This window comes from Leptonychotes weddellii, chromosome 4 (genome assembly GCF_054177405.1).
Source record: "Leptonychotes weddellii isolate Sample4059 chromosome 4, ASM5417740v2, whole genome shotgun sequence".
Classification (NCBI taxonomy): domain Eukaryota; kingdom Metazoa; phylum Chordata; class Mammalia; order Carnivora; family Phocidae; genus Leptonychotes; species Leptonychotes weddellii.
Window position 1 is genome coordinate 139,554,292 of NC_138372.1, and position 13,105 is coordinate 139,567,396.

The following is a 13,105-nucleotide window of genomic DNA, read 5'->3' on the forward strand; positions in this document are numbered from 1 at the left end:
AAGACAAAACTCTGGAGACAGTAACAACATCAGTCATTGCCAGGGATCAGAGGGGAGAGAGGGATAAATAGGCAGAGTGCAGATGATTTTTAAGGAAATTCAACTACTCTGATACTACAATGGAGGATACATGTCATGATACATTTATATACAGAATGTACAACATCTAGGGTAAAACATAATGGGAACCATGGACTCTGGGTGATAATGATGTATCAATGTAGTTTCATCAATTTTAACAAATGGACTGCTCAGGTAGGAGATGTTGATAGTATGAGACTATACATGTGTAGAGACAGGGAGTATACAGGAAATCTCTCTTTCTCCCATTTTTGCTGGGAACCTGAAAACCACTCTAAAAAAGATGACTTAAAAAAAAAAAAAGCATCACCTGGGTTTAATCATGAGGAAATAGACAAATTCAAACATTCTACAAAATAATCAGACATTTTTCAAACTCATCAGGGTCCAGAAAGTAAGGAGATTGAGAAACTGCCCCAGGCTAGAGGAATCCACAGAAGCATGACAACTAAATGCAATGTGGGATCCTGGATTGACTCCTGGACCAGAGAAAAGGGTGTTAGTGGGACAATTAGTGGAATGTGAGTAAACTCTGTAGATTAAGCACTGTTCACTGTTAATTTCCTGGCTTTGATCAATGTACTATGGTTATGTAAAATGTTAACATTTGGGGAAACCAGGTGAAAGTTTTTACAACTTTTTAAAAGGCAAATTACTTCAGTGATGTACTTGAAGAACAACAAAAGGAAGTCAGATTATTTCAAAATAAACATTTTAATTTAAAAATACAGAGTACAAATTAGTTAACAAATGCCACCACATAAATGGATTAACTAAAACAGGGATCAGCAAACTTTTCTGTAAAGAGCAGACAAGTAAATAGTTTATTTAGGCTTTGTGAGCTAAAGTCTTTGTCAAGACTACTCATCTCTCCCATCTTAGCACAAAGCAGCCACAGACAGTAACTAAGTATCAAGCATGCCTGTGTTTCAATAAAAACAAGAGAGAATGGATTTAGCCCACAGGTTGTGGTTTGCTGACCCTGCAATTAAACAAATTCTTTAAAGAAGGTATAGTTTGACATGGTGTAACACATAACAGTTATTCTTTCTTAAGTAAATATAATCAAACTTTCTCCAGGTTTATTAAATGAAATGACAATTTCATTTGTTATTACATCATTTTCAGAATTCTTTATCATACACTGTTATGTTAGTTGTGTGCACAGGACCAGTAAAAGGAGATACTTAATATTTTAATGAAGACCAGAGCTATGTTTCCCATTAATAGTTCTAGCACAGAATGAGCTAAAGAATGTACTCCACTAAACGACCTTCCTCTGACCTCAAAATAAACTCAGTTCAGCAAAAAAACAAAAAGGCAAAGAAACAATAAGCATTTGGGGCTCTCAATTTTCAAATATAATTTTACCTAGAAATTCACAGTGTCAAAATATTTTTAAAATGTTTAAAACCTTCTTCCTCCTCTTACTGTATTTTGAAACAATTTAAATTGCTTCTAGTTATATTTCTTTGATCAGCCTTTGAACACATTTGCTGACTTGACTGATTTGGCATTATCTAACCATTCATCAGGTAATTTCAGAAAATCTAGGTATTCAAGATCAAGGTATAAAATGAGTAAAATCATCTGGCTTAGAATTTGTGTATGATTTTGTTAATTTGACAGCTTATCAACTTTAGATAAAATGAAAGTTGATTATCTAGTTTAAGAGGTACACATGTTATAAATAATTTAAAAGTAAAAAGAAGGTGCAAACTTCCAGGTATAAGTCATGACCATGTAATGCACAACACTGCATACTTGAAAGTTGCTAAAAAAGTAGATCTTCAAAGTCCTCATCACAAGAAAAAAAATATATACTGTAACTATGTATGGTAATGAAGGGGCACCTGGGTGGCTCAATCAGTTAAGTGTCTGCCTTTGGCTCAGGTCCTGATCCCAGGGTCCTGGGATCAAGCCCTACCTCAGGCTCTCTGCTCAGCGGGCAGCCTGCTTCTCCCTCTCCCTCTGCCTACCAGTCTGCCTACATGTGCTCTCTGTCAAATAAATTAAATCTTTAAAAAAAAAACTATGTATGGTGATGGATGTTAACTAGACTTACCGTGATCATTTCACAACACATAAATAGCAAATCATGCTGTACATGTGAAACTAATATAATGTTATATGTCAACTGTATCTTGATAAAAAAATAAAAATAACTTGGGGCGCCTGGGTGGTTCAGTCGGTTGAGCTTCGGACTCGTAGTTTTGGCTCAGGTCATGATCTCAGAGTCCTAGGATCGGGCCCCACATGGGGCTCCCTGCTCAGTGAAGGGAGTCTGCTTGTCTCCCCCTTTCTCTGCCCCTCCCGCCCCACCCCACCCACCACTTGCACTCTCTCTAGAAATAAATAAATCTTTAAAAATAAAAATAACTTAGGGCGCCTGGGTGGCTCAGTCGTTAAGCGTCTGCCTTCAGCTCAGGTCATGACCCCAGGGTCCTGGGATCGAGCCCCGCATGGGGCTCCCTGTTCGGCGGGAAGCCTGCTTCTCCCTCTCCCATTCCCCCTGCTTATGTTCCCTCTATCGTTCTTGCTGTCTCTCTTTCAAATATATAAATAAATAAAATATTAAAAAATAAAATAAAAATAACTTAATTAAAGGCTGTCAAGTTTAGTTACATGATTTTCAAACCTCACTAAATTAATTCAGAAAGAACTACCAAATTTGGAACCTAGAAAGAAATAAATGTTGGATTTTTTTACCCAAGAATTAGCATAAATAAGACCAAAGTCAACACCACTGAAAAACTGAAGTAACATAAGCGACCTGGTAAGTGATATATTAAACACATCTCAACATTAGATACTTTTAAAAGGTCAAGAGCCTGGGTTAATTGTAATTAGCCTGCATGGGTTATTTTTATCACGGTGCCTCGCCATGAGCAACCAGAGCGCCTGTCCAGAGTTCAGGAGTTTCCTCCCTGCTCCGCTGGGTAACACAGAAGGCAATTTCTCAGAGTGAGAGCCCGCACAGAGCGTGGGCCCGGACCACCGGAGGCCATCACCTGGCCACAACTTACCCCAGGGTGTTGCCTGCCAGCCTGCCCAGAGTCTCAGAACCTGAGAGAAACCATGGGGAGTCACTTGTCCTCCCGGGCCTTGATGTCCTCCCTGCCCCCGAGCTGCTGGTCAACTTTGACCTGGGAAAAAAACGGGAGGCGCAACAGTCACAGAACAGTCCCAGACTCGCTAGGCACAAGCCTGGGACTCCTGGCCTCACTACTCTGGGAGTGACTGTGGTGAAACACCAGCCTCGCTCTTCTCCGACTGCCCCTCCTGGAATGTGTCCTTCCCGTCAACGAGCAAGCCGCACAACCTACGGCCTCCCAGCAATCCAGCACTCCCTCCTGGTTCAAAGTGTCTGCATGGTTTAACTGCAAATGAATTATTCTTTAGACTTTTTGAAGTAATCATGCTTTCCTTAGAGGCAGGCAACTGAAATTCATCATACATTATCTAGCAGTGCTTTTTATATGTAATCATTTATAAAGACCGCAATTTTAAAGACCCTTGTCAATTTCAAACTGAGTTACTTGATTTGGAAATATTAAAAAGGAAAAAACATGAGGAGCCTGGCTGGCTCAGTCGGTACACCATGAGACTCAAACCAGGGGATCGTGAGTTTGAGATCCACATTGGGTATAGATATTACTTGAAAAAGGGCAGGGAAGGGGGCCTGGCTGGCTCAGTTGGTAGAGCATGTGACTCTTGATCTCAGGGTTGGGAGTTCAAGCCCCACAGTGGGTATAGAGATTACTTAAAAATAAAATCTTGGAGGGAAAAAAAAGATCTAAAAAGTCATTTCAATCAAAGAACAGATCTGACTTGGGACCTACCACATACATAAATCATTCCTCTGATAACCAATTTCTGTGAAGTGACCAACTTCTCTGCGATTTTCAATATTAATATTTTAGCCATAAATCACTGCTTGCAGAAAAATTAAAATCAAACTACAAGATAACCATTTCACTATTTTAAGTGCCTCATTTTCTACAATGCTTTTTTTAAACTTGAAGGCTATCAAAATCAAAACACAGGTTTAATATAATACCTTTGAAGAGCTAAATACTTATTAAATAGAAACGGCATTAATGTCTTACCCATCGTTGTTATCAGGTTTGCCCAATTCCAATCTGTCTGGCTGTACTGAGAAACCAATCCTGCAAACTCTACCATCCTAAAAGCCAAGAAAATAGAAGAAATCGCCGAAGTAAAAATGTGTATTAAAATATGAATTTATTCAATAAACAGATTATGTCCCCATCACTGTCAATTCAGAAGACAACAAATAAGTTCCTTTTCAGAAGGCACTCATGCCTGACGTGGGGAAGTATGTTTTACATTACATTATCAGGATAGCAGTAAAAATAATTTAAAGTATCTCTAACAGAATTCAGAGTAAGGAAATGACTGGGTATCAGGAACTTCTCCATTACTATGGTTTCAAGCTGTACTAAATCACTTAAGCTTTCTCTGAGCCAGAGAATGGACAAAATAAGGAAATGGAACTGGGTGATCTCTTGCAAAAAACTTCTATTTTGCCTGGTTAAAAAGGAAGATACATGATAATGCATGATTCTATTTTAATTTAAGTTCCTTTTCATTTCTATATCTTACAGTGAACAATTTACCTCAAGAAGAAAGGCAGCATGATTTGGTCCTACCACACACTGTTTGATAGTAGCCTGTTCCAATACATTCAAAGGGGGGTGGCTAAGGAATAAAAAAAGTCAAATAAAATTATTTTTTAAATGGCAAATACATTCTAGGGTTGGTATGTTTGGTTTTTATCTGATTAACCAAAGGAAAAAATAGCTGGAAAAACCTGTTTTAAAAAATTAATATTTACATATTATAATAAGCAATAATTGAAAAATAATAATTATGATATCCTTTATGGTTATTACATGTCCTTGGTATGCCAGATTTTTCAAAAATCAGTATGAACAGAACCTATTATTCAAATGAATCCAAGTCATAAATTAAGTTGACAGATTAAAATATTTCTTGTTGCTTCTGCCTAAATAGGAGTTATTTTTCCTAATAAAGAAAAAAATGCTCTTTTCAGAAAATTTAAAATATCTTAAAACTCTTACCTGTTTAAATTGTATTTGTTCAGTTTTTCTGAAACTTCCCGTAACCTTTAAAAACAAATGAAATATGAATAAACCACATGTACAAAATCTTTTTAAACAAAATAGTTCTGATAGGTACTTGTATCATTATTTGGTGATTTCTAACAGTAGTATACAAAAAATCTGCTAAGGCAAGAATGTTTTTTATATTATCTTTGATTTTTTGTCCCAAAAAAGATCCCTGGTCAACTCTACAATTCCCTTCCCTCACCACCCCATTAGCGACTTTGATAATAATATTAATCCCATTTTACAGATGAGGAAACTGAGGCTTCTAGTATTTGTAATACACAAAGTGGCAACAGAGCTGGTACCTGAACCAACACCAATGGAAGCCTTTTTTTTTTTAAACACTGTGCTATATATGCCAAGAGATTCTTAAATGTACATAATGTACATGTATATCATAAAATGAAGATATTAGGCTAGCATAAATCTACTAAGAATTTAACAAAATGGGGCAGAAAAAGCCTGAAAGCTTAACTGACTTAAGACACAGTCTCAGTTCCTGAAGGGCCTTCTGACACAAAACTACACAAATGAAGACCTCTATGTCCGTATCTACAAAACAAGGATAACACCTCCCCCCATTTCTAAAAGGGTATCAAATATGCTTCAAAAAATCTCAAGGGGCTGCATAACTAAAAGATATTAACTCATATTATCTATTACGATTTTGCTGCTTATCTCAAGAAAACGGTCTTGAATTAATACAAAATATTGTAATACTCATTTAAACTAGACCCTTTGGTCAACTTAAGGAACTCACTTTATAATGTAAAGATGTAATCAAATGCAGAGATTGTAAGAGTTTGAGTCTATCAAGTTACCAAAACAACTGCCTAATCTTTCAAAATTTTTTCATAGATGATTCTCTTAAAAATAAACAGAATTTTAGAAAGCAATAGAAAAAAATTAAAACATTCAATCAATAGGAAATTCCATGGGGGCGCCTGGGTGGCTCAGTCAGTTAAGCGTCTGTCTTCAGCTCAGGTCATGGTCCCAGGGTGCTGGGATCGAGCCCCGCATCAGGCTCCCTGCTCAGCGAGGAGCCTGCTTCTCCCTCTCCTCGGCCTGCAGCTCCCCCTGCTTGTGTGCGTGCATGCTCTCTGTCAAATAAATAAAATCTTTAAAAAAAACCATTTTCTTAAACAGGAAATTCCATGAATTTTGCTTTCTAAAAAGTGACAAAAATAGGGGTGCCTGGGTGGCTCAGTCGTTAAGCGCCTGCCTTCGGCTCAGGTCATGATCCCAGGGTCCTGGGATCGAGCCCCGCATCGGGCTCCCTGCTCAGCGGAAAGTCTGCTTCTCCCTCTCCCATTCCCGCTGCTTTTGTTCCCTTCCCTCTCTTGCTGTGTCTCTCTCTGTCAAATAAGTAAATAAAATCTTAAAAAAAAAGTGACAAAAATACATAAAATCAAATTTCAATCATTTGTACTAACAGATGAAAGTGATATACATACTCCGAAAATAAATCACAGCTTAAAGCCAGTTCAGGATTCAAAGCTGCCATAAATCATTTATTATATAAATGGGCAAATGACCTAATTATTTCAGTAAGAGATTCTAGCAGGACCCAACTGTCTCTCAATTTTATTTTATCCTATAAATTCTATCCTTTGTTTAATGCTGAGGAACATCTTTCAAACACTAACATATATACAGGTTTTTCTGCCAATTCTGAATCTTACTCCTAAGCAATAACTTTCAAATGATGCCATACTTAATTTCTCTCCCACTCACTGGTGACTTTATTCTCACTCCCAAAGAAGAGCACCTGACCATGTGTGGGATTCATGAGCTCTGAGAGAAGGCCAACTAGAAAATGGGGATAAACTAAACTGGGAGGCTCCAAACAATGGCCTTCAGAATCCTGGAGCAGACGCAGGAGTAGAGCTGGAGGGAAAAGGCTAAGAAAGGTTTACTTCCTCAAAACCACAGTAGTACTCCGAGAAGGTACATTTTTCCTGCAGACAACTAAACCCATTCATTCCCATTCCTTTCTCTTCGCCCAACAAGGTCTTGAGAGCTTTCACAAAGTATAAAGTGATGGGGAGGGAAGGGAGCTGGGGGGGCAGATAAAATTTGTCAAAACCTTTTCAAAACCGGGCAATAACGCTGATTAAATATTAAATGCTGCTCATGTTTTCAAATACCATTCCATGTACACAATATTTATTACACCAAAATAAGCTTTGAAAACATAAAAATGCTGAAGTACGAAGTCAAGAACTCGACAGCCAATTTCAGGCCACTAGGGGACAGAGTCACTGCCATCAATTCAATTTTCTAATCTCAAAAATCATGGTGGACTCCTAACCACATCTGAAATGTACACCCATTTGTACTGGAAACAATGCCCACTGGGTAAAAAGAAATCTGGAGCTTACTCCCAGCTCATCTACTGCTAACTGGGCTCATTTGAGCCCATTAAGTCTCAGGTTCTCATCTATATAAGGGAAGACTAATAGTCATCTCTGGTTCTTTTTAGTCCTGGAATTCTTATGAATGTTTGAAAAGCAAATATTATCAGTGGGGATACATATATAATGTTTACATGGGACTAGCATTTACTGTCATATTCCATTTCATCTAACCCATCTGAAACCTTCACATACAAACTGATTTTACACGGACATTTAGGATGTTTCCCCAAATACCAAATTTTTTAAATTTCTTAAATTCAGTCCCCAAAATTCACACAAAATATATCATGCTTGCAAATCTCAAAACAGTTATCAGGACTAAATTGGCACCCTAAGCATAAATCCCAGACCATAGCGACAAAAAACCTACAAACAAAAAACTATAAAAATAAAAGAGTACTGAGTTCCTCCTTTTACATTATAAAGTCCTCAGCAGACACGGAAATCACAGAATTCAATTCAATTACTAAGTTACTGAATGTCTCTACATAATTATTAGGCACTCATCTACTTTAAAGGATCTTTCTCCAAAAGCTCACAATGCTTAAAGTCATTAACTGTATTTCCTCTAGGAGCAACATGAACAAGTCTCCCTTGTTTTTTAAAATAAAAGGAAAAGTACCCTAGAACTCACCAAATTCCATTTCAGAATAAATCTTTACAGGTGGCTGTGATGGAAAACAATTTGAAGAGTACAGCATAACATTACAAAATAACCTCATAACTCAGCATTTAATCTCATTCAGGGACAGGTAGGCAAGCCTTTGTGAGGTGGCTATAACACACAATGGATAGGTTAACAATAAGCTTCTGACAATCCTTAGTACTCCTACACCAAAGATTTATTCTATATTCCAATTCAATAACCTATTTCATTCCTTTAAATATATAGGCATTTTACAGATTCAGATGCTGGATTTTCTTTTTCTTAAAGCACCAAGGTAGGGTAACGGCAAACGGATGTTTAAAAAGAGACAAGAAATCAAAGTGTAACCTGCTGGAATCTAACATATTTCACCGTTGCCCTGAAAATCCCCTGTAAGTTCAGTCTCCTTTTCCCCAAATTTAACATTATAATTTCAAATATAATTCATCTTCTCACCGATCCTCAACTGGGAATAGCATCAGTGCAGGTCCGTCGGTTTTCGAATTCTCTACCTGTCATGTACCACACCTGCATGTTCATACTATACATACCCCCCTAAACTGAATGAAACCTGATGCATTTTTAGCTGTATTTCTAAAACGAAAAAAAATTTAGGTATATTCAGATCCCGAAAGGTTTCAATTCTCCAGGACAGAAAGATATTCCTGACACCCCACCTTCTACAAGATGACAGTCTTCATGTATCTGGAAGTGTAGGACCAGGTACCCCTGCCCATGTTTCATGTTTGTAGCAATCACCCTAATGGTGGAAAAGTGACAATCTGCCACAAGTACATTTCTTCCAGTCTCATCCCTACTTATTTCAGGCCCAGCTCAAGTGTTACGTCCTCCATGAATTTGTCCCCATAGCCCTACTTTTCTTCCTGCAAAAGTGGACAGCTTCTCCCTCCTAGAGGACCTTCGTGTCTACTTTGCGTTCATTTGTTTCTGTCTGAAATGGCTTCAGAGACAGTAAGAAAACCAAGTCTTTCCCCACTCTTCCACGTCTTTAGATACAGTTCCAACAATGAAAAATGGAGAATAATACTTGTATACAATCCATTTTAGAGGAAGAAAAGGTTCCTGATCTAATCTCAACAAAATTAACTCCCCAGGTCTTCCACCTCAAACTAAAGTTTAAAACAGGCAAGAAAAGTACAAATATACAGGTTTCTTTTAGGATAGTTGCCCATATTAGCTCTTATAAGCAGACCAGTTACCATAAAGAGAACATTTAGTAACTCACCACTTACCCAATAATATGAGCAACCTGCCTTTAAAGTGACCTCACTCCAATCTTTACCTATCCATCCATGGAATAAAACTTTTACATATCCGTATCATTTTATTTTGGAGCAAAGGGCTTAATAATCCATATAAAGAAACAACAGCCAACAGTAAAGGTTACCTAAAACACTAAATCATACATTAAAAATCTGTGCCCAGATTATTTTCTTGTAGAAAAAGAAATACTGTAAGAATATTTCTGGCATTTCCCCAAAAGAAAACTCTAAATCTTAAAGCCTAAAACTCAAGAAGCAATGAAATTACTTCTTTTTTTTTGGGAGCAACTATGTTGCTAGATAAATGGCTGAGATAGGAGTCAAGCTTCCAGTCTTTTCTGCTCTATCACCCTGCACTTTCCTAAGTACAGGCAGTCAGTCCTTAACTTTCACATTGTTCTTTAATACAAGTGTCACACCATACCATCTACACTGACACCACTGAACTGTCTCTTTGCATGTCATCTGTTCAACATTATCACTGACATCAATAAATTCAAGCTATCATGTGGTGGTCCCACCTGCCGGCCATTGTCACTGGGAGAAGAGGCTTTGCTTTGGGCAAAGCTGCAGAGGGTATTTTTTGAAATGGTCATTTACTTGTGCCAGCATCTAGTAGGCACATTCCCAGCAGATAAATGAAAATCTGGTGCTGCCTTATTCAATCCAGTCCGGAGAGCATCCAACCCAAAACCCCTTTTCACACAGTCCTGGAGCAAGCCAACAGCAAACCATCTAAGGCATGTTTACAGGGAATCCTCTTTAGGAGGTCTCGGGTATATAATGGAAGGGGTCAACTGAGTCTTCTCATGCTACACTGGAGATCTGTTTTTCTATGAAGGGGATAAAACCTTTCTTGCTGCCCACCCAACTCTGTGTTATGACTTAAATATTAAGAGCTACCTTGACCCATGGGACTGAGGATGACTGGGAAGAACCTGGAAAGATTAGGGCTGTCTTGGCAAGCAAGAAGCACCAACACATTAGGGATAATTCTCTCCATCTTTGTGATTATGAAAGATTCATTGTATGTCTGAAATTTGACTTCGAGACATTCAACTTTCAGATACATTTTTTGAAATCCATTTTGTACTGCCTCTATCTGAATTTAACCCTGATCATGGGTTCCCCAGCTTCAGGATTTCCAGAACAGTAAATGGGAGTGGGGCTGGATGAATAATGAGAGAAGCAAGGTAGCTATTTGGACAACACACACATTTAAAAAAAAAAAAAAAAAATCACTACACCTCATTTTCACAGCAAAAATGTAAGGAGGCCATAATTTTAGATTAAATATAAACTAAATAAATTTAGCTATATTAAAAACTATTTTGTCCTTAATTTTTCTCATGTCACAGCTGACCAGAGAAAACTTCAAAGTTTAACACTAAGTAACCAAGGAATAAGATTATGGTAAAGGCCAAAGAGAGACTAAAAATTTACCAGAAACAAAAGATTTTAGGCCTCAAGAACACTGAGACCATTAAGTTTATTTCTTTGTATCTCCTATAAAAGGGTTTTCTCTAAAAGTAAATCAGAATCTCTGGATGCATATTTTTCACCTGCCCAAATATTCCTTAAGAGTCTTCCCAACAGCCTCTCTTCTCAACCCCTCATAATGTATTTTAAAATTTTAAATTTTATCTTAGAACCACTTCACACTCTTAAAAATTGAGGACCCCAGGGGCGCCTGGGTGGCTCAGTTAAGCGTCTTCCTTCGGCTCAGGTCATGATCCTAGGGTCCTGGGATCCAGCCCCGCATCAGGCTCTCTGCTCAGTGGGGAGCCTGCTTCTCCCTCTCTCTCTGCCCCCCCCCACTTGTGTTCTCTCTCTCTTAAATAAAATCTTAAAAAAAACTGAGGTCCCCACAAACACTCATATTTATAATATTAAGTACCAAGAAAACTTTGGAATATTTATTTCAAAAATAATAAACTCATTACATAAACAAAAATTACCTTATGAAAAGTAACTGTTTTCCCAAAACTATTTGTGATAGGGGACTGTTTTACATTTTTGCAGACCTCTTTATTATTGGTCTTAATATGAGAGCCAGATTCTCAGATCTGCTTCTGCATTCCGTACGTCACAGTACACTGTTTTGGTTGAAGTATGTGAAGAAAAGCTGACCCCGATATTTTAATACCCCTTACAGATCACTGTGGACGTTCTTTGATATTACACCAAAACTTGACAAGTGATCATTCCTTAAAGGTTGGGAGCAATGTGAAACCTTCTGAAACCTATCAAATCTTTTGCCCACGTGCAAGTCTATAACAGCATGCGCTGCTCATATGGAAAATAATGGTTTGCTGACTTACAAAATTATGTCTGTTAAACTCACAATGATGGATACAAATTTCCCAAAACTCTAATTTTTGCTTGAAAGCTTAATTTTATCACTAGCAACAAACAGCTTCAGTTGTTTCCCTTGAAGTGACAGGCTCACTATGGTCATTTTTGAGGAAATCTCTATGAAATACCCAAGTCTTTTAAGTAAAATAAGTGTTCCTGAAGAAAGCAGCTAGTTCAGCTTGCATCTAAAACAACTGCAGAAGTGTTTTTCTTCAAGACAACCAACGTCCTTTTCATTTTGTCACACTGCATATTAAAGTAATATACACTCAAAGGTTAAGATTTAATAAAATTTAGTAATTTTTACCACTTCATCAAAGACATCCTTTGAGCGAAAACTGGCTGTTCCTACAAGTGCAAAAAAGTGAAGAGTACAATAATTTTCAATACAGTTTGGTGCCACTACTTTGATTTGTGCTAAGAAGCCAGTATTTTACCTGCCATTGCTTTTGAACAATAGCACAAATTTCCAAACAGTGAAAAAGATAAAGTCTCAGTATTGCTATGAAGATAGTTTTTTCTTAAAGGTTTTATTTATTTATCTGAGAAAGAGAGAGAGAGCAAGTGCACAAGGCAGGGGGGAGGGACAAATGGAGAGGGAGAGGCAGACGCCCCTCTGAGCAGGGAGCCAAAATGGGGCTCCATCCCAGGACCCTGGGATCATGACCTGAGCTGAAGGCAGACGCTTAACTGACTGAGCCACCCAGGCACCCTTATTATGAAGATAGTTTTGACCTCAGAGCCCATGAGAAGGTCTTAGAGATCCAGAGTCTGCAGACCACACTGAGAATGGCAGTACTCCCTTCTAAAATATAAACAGTAATAAATATACTATAAAATATACTATAAAAAAGATAAAAGTAATAAAAAATGCACAGTGCCATTAAAGTAGCCAATACTAAATCGATGTTGGAAAAAATACCTGTTCATTCATCTTACTAACATAGCCACTATGTCAACCAAATAATTATATACTTTTAAAATAGTTTTTAAATTACAGCTATTCTTTGATACTACACCAAAACTTAGCAAGTGATAGTTTCTTAAAGCTTGGTTGCAATGTGGAATCTGAAGCCCTATCAATGAACTTTCCATACTGTTATACTAAAACCCACTGGTTTGTCTTGTACTCTGATTAAGTCATTTACCCATGCATGATTCTGTTTAGAT

The 13,105-nt window shown here is 37.6% G+C and overlaps 1 protein-coding gene across 1 annotated transcript in view; it reads right to left on the bottom strand.

The window, feature by feature from the left end:
• UBR5 (ubiquitin protein ligase E3 component n-recognin 5) overlaps positions 1-13,105 on the bottom strand; it is a 112,145-nt gene that overhangs the window by 62,637 nt on the left and 36,403 nt on the right. The window contains exons 2-6 of the mRNA XM_081817135.1: positions 5,187-5,231; positions 4,722-4,803; positions 4,191-4,267; positions 3,108-3,227; positions 2,791-2,854 (exon numbers count right to left, since the gene is read on the bottom strand). Of these exons, the coding sequence (XP_081673261.1) occupies positions 2,791-2,854; positions 3,108-3,227; positions 4,191-4,267; positions 4,722-4,803; positions 5,187-5,231 (388 nt within the window). The remainder of the gene's footprint in view (positions 1-2,790; positions 2,855-3,107; positions 3,228-4,190; positions 4,268-4,721; positions 4,804-5,186; positions 5,232-13,105) is intronic.